This window comes from Aegilops tauschii, chromosome 1 (genome assembly GCF_002575655.3).
Source record: "Aegilops tauschii subsp. strangulata cultivar AL8/78 chromosome 1, Aet v6.0, whole genome shotgun sequence".
NCBI classification, from domain to species: domain Eukaryota; kingdom Viridiplantae; phylum Streptophyta; class Magnoliopsida; order Poales; family Poaceae; genus Aegilops; species Aegilops tauschii.
This window is the reverse complement of record NC_053035.3, coordinates 25,300,849-25,311,969: the sequence shown is the minus strand read 5'-3', so window position 1 is coordinate 25,311,969 and position 11,121 is coordinate 25,300,849. Positions and strand designations below refer to the sequence as shown.

The window sequence follows — 11,121 nt, the reverse complement described above, 5'->3', positions numbered from 1 at the left end:
GTGGCAAGGAAGCGTATATATAGGCGGCCGGGCCAGTCCAGCGTGGAAGCTAACTTGAAGGCGTAGCGCGCACTTGCATGTTGTCAAGTGGAACTGGAACGCGGGGAGGAAAAGGAAAGGTGGCGAGCGCAAACCTTTTTTTTTCTTTTCTTTTTTCGAAAATGATCCAGATTTATTACCAAAATTCACGGAAAATACAAAGCACCACAAACATAATAAAAATTACATCGAGATTTTGAGACAACCAAACGACCACCACCGCCGTCACAACGAGCCGCTGAGGCGCCGCTGTCGCCGCTCCCATACCGGAGACGGCTTGACTTTGTCGATGACAACTGGGAAGTCTTCGTGCACGTGCCCCTAATGTATGCGGCTACGGTTGGATATCGTCTTCACGCATTCATGTCCACGGATTGGTCCCTCTATTTGCGAACGGATGCGGGATAAAATTTATGGGTTGTCATTGAAGATGCCCTTATTCCGTTGGCAAGTGGAACTTGGGAAGGAAAAGGAAAGGTGGCAAGCGCAAACCATTATTTTTTTTGGGTGCAAACCATTAATACTTGTGGGCTGTAGCCATGAATCCGGACGTTCTGGTCTTCGGAGACGTCGGTGTCACCATCCATGGATTTGCGAAATGCATGGGGTGATCACGCGCTGGCGTTAGGTCGGAGATGAAGGGGTACTAAGTCAGTACCAACTAAAAAGCAACATTTGCGTCTTACCGCCCCAAGAGTAGCATGTTTTTGCAAAATTCCTATAAGGGACTCCAGCAGAGCGTGGATCGATAGGCCAAGCCATTATATCATCTAAAAAACTGAGCAGCTTCAAACATAGGAATCCTGCAGCCTTTGGGTTGCAATCAAAAAAAATTCTCATAAGGACTGTGATTATCAGGAACCCGGTTTTCATTTCGCAAGTCGCCGCCGAAATATTTATCATGCAAATTCATTTCCAAAGGCAATAGTACAAGCTAGCAAAAGCTGTGAGATGGCAAATTGTCAAAATTCATGCATAGAATAAAAAAAACACTTGAATGCATGCTTGTACAGTTGGTGAGCGCATATTCATGCCAGGCCAAGATACTATTTATAGCTTAAATATAAAGTTGACATAATCATGCCAGACTAAGAGTACTATTTACAGCTCAAATATAAAGTACTAGATGGCGTACTTTGGAAGAGTTTTAGTTGCATTTTGTTATGTAAATATGTACTATTTTAATTGCCAGGTCAAATATAAAGTTGCGAGCCAGCGATGCATGCTTGTAGAATTTTAGTTGTTGCCAATGAATTTTGGTCTCGATGCATATGCACCACAAACCTCAGCTGGACATGAATAGCCACCAAGTCTGCTTATTAAACCATGAATAGCTAATTTAGCGGCCACCTGCTGGCAAGTGGAACTCGGGGAAGAAAATGAAAGGTCGCCAGCGCAAACGATTACTATGCTCATGAATTCTGAAGTATTTGGTATGCAGGCGCGCTAGCCCTGACTAAGTCGTTCTGCTCGCAGCTTTGGAAGGAATTTGAGATCTTTGTGCCGGAGGAATTGGTGGCGCTCTTCAGGTGGGCGGCCTCTGTGTCTCTTGGAAATGGAAAAAATTTGTTGTTTTTGTGAGACCGGTGGCTAGATGGCGCACTGGAGGAAATTGCGCTATGAGTCTATGCATGAGTTGCTAAGCAAGAAGAAGAACTTGCGCCTATGAGTGTATGCACGAGTCGGACGTTGTCTCTCGATGTGCAGTACCTCGCTGTTGCGTACACGTGCGCGAAAGCCCCCAGCCGGTTATTAGACACCGGATGTAGGCTCTTGATGTACAGTACCACATTGGTGTAGCGCGATACCCCCACCCCAGCTATCGTTTGCTAGCTATGGTACCACGTTGTACACGCGTGCGCGAAACCCCCCAGTCGGTCATGAGACACCTCTAGATATATAGTATCAAATTGGTGTAGCACGATACCCCCACCCCAGCTGCCGGTTGCTAGCTATCGTACCACATTGTTGTGTACGAGCGTGTCGAAGCCCCCATCCGGTTATGAGACACCGCACGTTGCCTCTCAATCTACATTACCACGTTGGTGTACCTCGTTGCTGCGTATGTAGGTGACTCAAATTGCGAATACATAAGTGCAAATTTAATCAGTGAAGATGCTGCAATGGCCGATATACGGTCACTACCGCTCATATCGTATGTAGCTGATCGTGGCAACCTTTTGACCAGTTTAACTATCACTGTAGGATTATAGTGTGGCCTTGAACAACTGCAGGGCCGTCTTTGCACGATTACCACCCACCCCCGCCTTTGGATCCGACGTGCACATGGTGCTCCTGGACTCATCGCCACATGGGGTTGCTGCGGTCGAGCACCTCCCTCTCCCTGAGCTGTGTTAGAAGTGTAATAGTGTTTAAGATAGAGATAAGAGCCAGAGATAGAATAGGTTTTAAGATGTACAACTTGCACTCTATTTCAAGTCTCTCTTTCTCATATGTGTACTCCTATATGTATCCTACACAAGGGGCGGATCAATACAACATAATTATTAGCAATCAATACTTCCATATGGTATTAGAGCGGTTTGTCCAACGACGCCGAACCTAGGACCTTCCACCAATTCTGTAGTGCGCCGTCTCCGGGGAGATTAATCTCCTCTTCCCCGGGGCGCGGCACCTGATCGATCAAAGATTAGATCGATTCTTTAGATTGAAGATTAGATCGGCTCTTTAGATTAGTTTGACTCATCAAAACTGCACCAAGCTATCTTCATCGACCCTGCGCCGCGACACCAAGTTGTACATCTACATCGACCTGCAACTGCACCAACATCAACGACTACACCCACGCCTCTGCATTGACCGGTGCCACTCCATTGACCTGTAAGACTGTACCAGACTACGAGCCGAGTCTTCGCCAAGACATCAAGTTGTACATTAGGTCTAGAAAAAAAATCTTCATCGAGGACATCTATGAGAAGCAACATCGACATGCATCACCCGCACGCCAGGCCGGTGTGGAAAGATATGCAATTCTTCATCAACTTCTTCGGCGCGACACGGTATCGGCACTTGGTCGCCCCAAGGGACGCCTTCAAGCGACTCATTACCATCGACCCGCCGCAGCGACGCCATCGCCGACTCTTCATCAACGTGGTCTTTGTCATTATCATCGTCAACACATCGCCGCCATCTCGTCCACAAGATGGACACCAAGCGTCCTCTGACAGACTTTTCTGCAAGACCCGACCTCGACCAAGGCAATGACCGCTTCACGATGACGGCATCGACCGCGTCATCCACAACGGCATGACTGCATCGACACGGCGTTACTATAGTGATGACCCCTACACGGCCACACGGTTCTCGCAAAACCGATTGTGCTCGATGGGTTTCCTTCGGTCATGGCAAAACCGGTGGACTCATCGCCGACGACACCCTCTGACATCCACAAGGTGCATCGTCCATGACTGCAGCTTCGTCGTCTACAACATGTCGCATTTTTTTTTGTGCCTTCGGCTTTGTGCGGCTTCATTATCCACGTCGACTACACCATCGACCAGGACAACCTCCACCACGGCTACAGCACCATGATCGGCTACCTCGACATCAACATTAATGGCTTGGTCTACAACAACTCATCGGCAACAACTCCAGTCAACAGCGTTCGCGTCGTCACTAGCGTCCACGCCACTCCCGCTGTGACTGCAGGAGGGAATAGAGGAGAGACAAGAAAGGCACCATAAGTGGACGCAGTCACCATCCTAGGTGCCGACCCATCAGAGACGCATTTGATGATGGCGCAACTGAGAAGACGACGGAGCACACGACTTCAAATTCGGCCGCAATCGTCCGCTTTACTCCCGCTACGACTGAGGGGGAATATTAAAAGTATAATAGTGTTTAGGATAGAGATAAGAGCTAGAGATAGAATAGGTTTAGAGATATACAACTTGCCCTCCACTCCAAGTCTCTTTTCCTCATATGTACTCCTATATATACACTATACAGGGGTCAGATCAATACAACAGAATTCTAGCTCGTGGAGCACCGTATCCGCAAGCGGGCCAAGTGCCGTGGGTGCCATGGGAGCGGGCATGCCGATGGAGCGCGCATTGTCAAGGAGCACCGTACACAGAGTCGCGTAGCCCCATGGTGACAAGCCTGGTAACAAGCGGAGCTATCGCATATATCTGCCAGGATAGAGGAGCTCGCTGTCGAGCGCCCGCATGTTGTCGTCGAAGTACCCCTCGCACACCCAGCTGCAAAAATGCAAAATAATTGTTATCTTGTGCTCCCTTCATTCCAAAATAAATGACTCAATTTTATACTAACTTTAGTACAAACTTAATACAAAGTTGGGTTATCTATTTTAGAATGGAGGGAGTAACTACTTAACGCTAATTATGTAACAACATTAATGCAATTTTAGGACTATTTATGGAGATTATAATGATGTTTAGACCAGATTATACTATGTACTAATCGGGTCAAGCGGAGGTGCCGTCGGAGCAATTGACCGGAGGGATGAGAGGTTGCCGGGGGTGCCGTCGGAGCAATTACTTGGATCAAGTGGGGGGGGGGGGGGGGGGGTGGGGGGTATGAGGAAGAACGGGGGAGGACGACGTCAAGAAGTTGATGTATCACTAGTACTCCTACTTGTATGTCTACCTGCGTCTAGAGTCGTGCGCAGCTAAATATATAGATACTTCAACAAGGTGAGAAGAGAACCGTATATCAGAGCTAGATATATACACACACACACATGTGTGTGTGTATATACAGAGCTAAATCATCGTGGTTTGTGGTACGGACGAAGGAAAAAGGATGGAACGGAACCGGGCAGCTGCCGAGTGAAGATCGATCGTTTTGTGCGCGGTGGACCTGAGTGAGTGCTCAAGAGCGTGCGGTAGAGGAGCTAGCTAGCGAGCAAACACGTACGCGCTAGCCGATGGCGATATTGAGGACCGGACCGGTGTGCATGACATTTCCAAAACGAGAGCCATCTGTGGTCATACCTAGATTGATTGAATGAAAGCTCACGGTCACGGCAGTTCTTTGAATCTTCTAGTGGCAATCAGTTCCCCGTGGTGCAGCTTGTGTATCTGTATCGGATGAGGTGAAGAGAAAAGTCCTTCGCTTATGCCATGATGGGCAGGACACGGGATCAGGTCTGCGATGGACTGCTTCCCATGCGTCTCTGGCTGTCAGAGCAACCCCCCTTTCCTCCAAACAAATACTTAATCTTCTACTGTAGCTATTAAGGCATCTCGAATGCCGACCTGTAAATTTCTCCGGTATATGTCCGTTTTTATGTCAGGACGTAGTCCACGGATATGATACAGGAGAGAGCAATCCAACGCTAATTGCAAAGTATCCGGCTAGGAGAAGAAAAAGTAGATGAGGACCATGCATGTGTCAACCAGTTCTCTCGCGGTGCAGCTTGTGTACCTGTACCGGGACTGTTGACATGGACTAATTAGATATTATGTCCCAAGCGCTGAGGGTCAGTTACAAGGTTCCATGTAAAAACGTGTCCAACGCCAATATCAGACGGAGCGATTCTGATAGTGGGGTAGCTCTCTAAAAACATGTGATACCGGATGCAAATGTCAACAGGAATGTATCTACAAGAAGACTGAAATTCATTTGTTGTCTTGTATACCGTACGACGTAACGCATACGTAGCAATCCCCATGGTTTGTTACCGCGAAGACCCGGCCTGCATGGTACACGGTGTCTTTTTACCTCTATGGGTACAAACTTGCCGCTGGCAACACGTACCAGTCATTCCTGTCTACATGACGCTGCATCATGGCTATTGTGATGTCAAACACCGCAATGAGACGGAAGTCAGCGTAAGCGCGCAACCTTGTGGGGGGTTCAGCGAGTGCTATCTTGTTCAAAGTTGTTGCGGTGCCATGGTAACGCATATTTCTGGTCAGCAAATTTGCACGGCCGAACCCGACTGTGGACATCGGGGCTACGTCAATGTCAACACCGGTATAGATGTTGTGAAGCTTCATCTTGGTACCCTCCGTTATGTAAACAAGCCAACCGCCGTTTGTGCCAACCCAAACTATGCATGATTAAACAAGTACATTCAGAAAGTATATGCGTTCGAAGGTAGAAAGTTATGCATGATTGAACAAGTAAGTACATTCAGAGAGTATGTGCGTTCCTAGGTAAATATATTCATGCATGATTGAATGACTAAGTACTTTCCGTGGTCAAAAGGCAATGTTGAGACATGCATTAGGCCATGTATATTTGGAAGGAGGGCATACACGGAAGAATGTTATTAGATGAAAAGGACCATCAATCTATGACAAATATAAGCGATCAGCATATCTGTTCATGGCTTTACCGGGGTTCTATATTTTCCCCTTTTTGTAATATCAAGATAAATCATGGCATGTGTGATCTTAATTATATAAACTTAAAAGTCACACGAATTGCTCAATTTGATGTGTGAACTGATCATATGCATAGTTTAAATGCTAACCTTCACATACAAATATGAACTTGCACACAACCTGTAAGAGAAGGATGATAGAAACTTCATGAATACCAAAAATCTTATTTTAACATGGATGGAACTCGTTGCCATGGAGCTACTAATCCAAATTATTTTAATACTCCCAAAACTTGGCTATATATGAATGTAAACATCATGTTACAATAGTCCAAGAGGAGCAACACCACAGTTAATTTTTTCATAGCTCACGTAATTACTCTAGGAGCTCCAAATACCAATCAAGGCATGAGAAAAGAAGCTCATTCTCAAATATCGTTTGAACAAAAATCTGCCTGACATTTGTACTGGAAAAACAAACTGTAGCTTCCTTGTCCCTTAGTCTCACATGAAAAATACTACAATCCCATGATTTGTTCTTGAACACAATACCATATCTCATTATTATATGTTGTGTTCTAATTAAGAACTTCTTTTTAGTAAAATACTAAAAAGAGTCATGCGGCGGGGAAGGAAAAAACAAAACAGGGTCAACTAATTGGAGAAGGTAGTTTTGCGTACCTTGAGTATGAAGGTGATTAGAGGTTGTATCCAACACATTGCCATGTCTTTATGCACGCTGATTAATAGATTAGGCTATTGTAGACCTCCAATGGTACTTAATACCTGCATGGAGTGTTTGTGCGGCCTACTGCACGTGCATCGGCTGTTAAAAGCAGTCAAGCATTATCATGCAAAGAAACTAACAAAGAGAAAGATCTGGTGCACATTGTTACTATCTTTTAAATAATCGCAGTACCTACCATGGGTATAGAGATGCATAACATGCATCTAATATGTGATCCCCAGTTTCATCCATAAACAACAAGGGAGATAAATCTTTACATCTCGAAGGAGGGAGTACCATGTTGTGAGTGTCAAACTATCAACCACATCAGCATAGACGGATGATGTTTAACTGTTGCCATGTTTCTCCAGTAGTAGGGCATCAATCGTAGCAGCAATCATGGAGAAAATATGTAATATTCTCCAGCAGATATCTCGCAGTGGTTCCATCCCAGGCCATGGAGGTGGTAGCGGCTTTAGCCACTGTTGAGGTTCCGGCGACTGGGAGTGTGACTGAGGTTACCGACAGGTCTGATGCTGAGAGGGCGTCCAAGTGGGCGCGTAAGAAGGAAAGGATGCTTTGCTCCCGTTGTGGTGAGAAGGGCCACTTCATCGCTGAATGCGTGGCAGAGCTATGTGAGTCCTGTGGTAAGCCGACACATGCCTCGGGGGATTGCCCGTTGTTGCGTGACCAGGCTCCGTCTTTGACTATGTATGGAGTTTATTGTGCTGAGCTAATGTTCTTTGAGTCCCCGGCAGCGAGAGAGACTCCGGAGGAGACTTTGAGCTTGACCACCGGGGTTGTCAAAGCTACTCAGGGTGAGGTTTCGGAGGATCAGATAGTGCAGAGGCTTCAGGAACTGGCACCGGGAGACTTCCATTGGGAGCTCGTTCCTCTCGAGGCCAAGGTTTTTAAGGTGGAGTTTCCTTCAGTGGACGATCTGCAGCGACTGTTGAGTTTTGGTTTATGCAGAGTTCCTGGCACTAGGTGCATTCTGGAGTTCCATGAGTGGCAGCAGGTGGAACCTAAAGGAAAGCCGCTTACGCAGGTCTGGTTGCGGTTTTCGGGGGCTCCATCTAAGCTTTTGCAGGATGTTCGAGTCGTGGCCAGTATGGGCATTATGGTTGGCAAGACGGAGAAAGTGGATATGGCCTTTACTCGTGCACATGGAGTGGCCCGCATCTTAGTGAGTGTTTTGGATATTGAGTTCGTGCCTGACATGGTTAACTGGACTTACAGAGGAGAGGTGTTTCCTCTTGAGATCGAGTTTGAGGACGCTGCCCTGTTTGCTGAGGCAATGATTGGGAATGATGTTGACATGCACGAGGGGGACGACAGTACGGGAGCTGAGGAGGCACCGACTGACGAGTCGACTCGTGAGGGGACTAACGGCTCTCGTCCTGTAGCTCAGACCGGGGATGGAACCAGGGTTGAGCCGGCACCTTCTCCATCGGTGCCTATGACTTTGTTGCGGTTCGGGTCCTTTGAGCCAGCCTCTGCCCCTCCCAGACTTTGGAGTGACCGGGTAGATTCTGATGATGCGTTTGAGCAGTCACTACCTTTGTTGGCGTTCGAGGATGCTGGTGGGGCACCGGCTGGATGCTTGCTGCGGACATCGTCGGTGAGGACTTTGGTTGGTTCCGGGGACGGGAAGTCGGTGGTTGCTCCACCGGAGGTCGACGTTTCGGCCCTAACGGCTGCGGCTGTGGTGGGGCGTGGGGGTGGGGGGTCGGGGCAGGTGGCTCCCACTTCCCCCTTCACTATACCGACATCGGTATCGCTGGTCATGACGGGACCGGCAGGTGATGGGAGAGGATGCCCGAGGCAGGCGGCCGCAGCTCTCTCTCCTTCGGGTGTGGCAGCGGCGGCCGCGCCTTCTGTGGCGTTGAGGGAGGGGGGTTTGGGGCAGGCGGCCCTGACTCCTCCTTCCTCGCCGGCAGTCAGGAGGACCGCATCTCCTTTGGTTGTGGCGGCGCCCGCGCCTTCTGTGGCGTTGGGGGAGGGGGGTTTGGGGCAGGCGGCCCTGACTCCTCCTTCCTTGCCGGCGGTCAGGTGGACCGCTTCTCCTTCGGCTGTGCCGGCGCCCGCGCCTTTTGTGGCGTTGGGGGAGGGGGGTTTGGGGCAGGCGGCCCTGACTCCTCCTTCCTCGTCGGCGGTCAGGAGATCCGAGCCTCCTCCTAGTGTACCTGTTGCTATGGGTCTCGGATTGGGGCACTTGTCCGAGGGGTCTGGGAGCCCGCAGCCGCCTCCTCCAGTATCCTTGGTTGACCCTTCGCGGGTTTCAGCGCGAGGAGTTACTAGGGAGGAGGTCGTTGCTTTTGGCGGGATCCCGGACCCGGCCTCGACGGGGAGGCGGATGAGTGCTCGCATTCAGGAGCTTCCGGAGGTTGATGACATGCAGCAGAGGTGCGCTATGAGGGCGGCCAAGCTTCATGATGCTGCGATCTCTACTGGTATGTCCGTCAACATATCTAATTCTTTATTGCATTTTTCTAATGAGGAAATTATAAATAATGCAAACCAATTAGGAGTTTCACTCGGGGCCACAGATAGTGAGATTTCCAATTCGGTGAATGATTTGTTAGATTTGGAGGCGGAGCGTGCCTTAGAAACTATTCGTAATCTTGCAGCGGTTAAACCCATGAATGATAATGAGATTGATGCATTAGGGGTTAGAGTGCTCGATAATATGTGTGTGGATCTAGCACCATCCAATCATGAGTCTGAGGACGATGATATGCCCATAGATAATGCAGTTGTTTCTTCCGCTGAGCCCGGTTATGAGGATCGGGAGTCAGGACCTAGTAAACCCAAGCGTAAGTGGAAACGGAAAATTTACCCCGATTCTGCAGTTCGTAGGAGTGCTAGGATTCGGACTAAAATTTCATGATGAGTGATGAAAGGAATCTTTTGGAATAGCAGAGGTCTGAAAGACTTGGTTAAACGAAGGTTTCTTGCTGAGGCTTCTCTGGAGCATCATTTAGATTTTATTGCTCTATCGGAGACTGGTAGAGACAACTTTGCGCCCCAGTTCCTTTCCTCTCTTGCGGGTGGTGTTGATTTTGATTGGCATTGCCTCCCTCCGCGAGGAAGATCGGGTGGTATCTTGCTGGGTGTGAGATGCGATTCGCTTGAAGTCCGTAGTGTAGTGATGGGCGACTTCGCGGTTAAGTTTCGAGTGAGGTCTAAGGTTGATGGTTTCAACTGGGCGTTGGTGGCGGTGTATGGTGCCGCACAGCCCGAGCTTAAACCGGAATTTTTGGCGGATCTTGTTCGGATTTGTGGGTCCGAGCAGCTTCCCATCTTAGTTGGGGGTGATTTCAACATCATTAGGAGGAGAGAGGAGAAGAATAATGATAACTTTGACGGCAGGTGGTCGTTCATGTTCAATACTATTATTGAAAGCTTGGATCTGAGGGAGATAGAGCTTTCTGGTAAAAAGTTTACCTGGGCTAACTCTTTGCCCAACCCGACTTACGAAAAGCTTGATCGCGTTCTTGCGAGTGTGGAGTGGGAACAGAAGTTCCCGCTTGTGACGGTTCAAGCTCTTTCACGGGGTTTTTCCGATCACACACCCCTGTTCGTTGACTCAGGGGAGCCGAACCACGTGGGAAACAAAAACACCTTTTCTTTTGAGATGGCCTGGTTCGAACGTGAAGGATTCCTCGACCTCATCGCTAGGGAATGGGCGAAGGGTGTTGGAGGTAGGACCGCGGTTGAGCGTTGGCAAAATAAGATTAGGAGCTTGAGAAGCTTCTTACGGGGTTGGGCTAAGCACCTTAGTGGGGTGTATAAGATTGAGAAGGACAGGCTCCTCTCTCTTATACAGAATCTGGACGTTGAGGCAGAATCCACGATTTTGATGCCTGCTGAGCTCCAGGTTAAAACTGAAGCAGAGAAGAGGTTGAAAGAACTTCTCCGCGAAGAAGAGTTGAAGTGGGCTTTGCGAGCTAAGGTTCGCAAAGTGGTCCAAGGGGACGCGAATACTCAATTCTTTCATCTGATTGCTAATGGTAAGCACAGAAAGAAGAGAATATTCTAA

At 48.5% G+C, this 11,121-nt stretch overlaps 1 protein-coding gene across 1 annotated transcript; it reads left to right on the top strand.

Annotated features, from left to right (window-relative positions):
- The first annotated feature begins 10,230 nt into the window (after positions 1–10,230).
- On the top strand, positions 10,231–11,121 carry LOC141027074 (uncharacterized). The gene has a single exon (XM_073503994.1). The coding sequence runs from the start codon at positions 10,231–10,233 to the stop codon at positions 11,119–11,121; it is 891 nt and encodes a 296-aa protein (XP_073360095.1).

Coding starts and splice junctions, on each gene's coding strand:
- LOC141027074 (XM_073503994.1), top strand. CDS start 10,231: ATGGGCGACTTCGCGGTTAAGTTTCGAGTGAGGTCTAAGGTTGATGGT.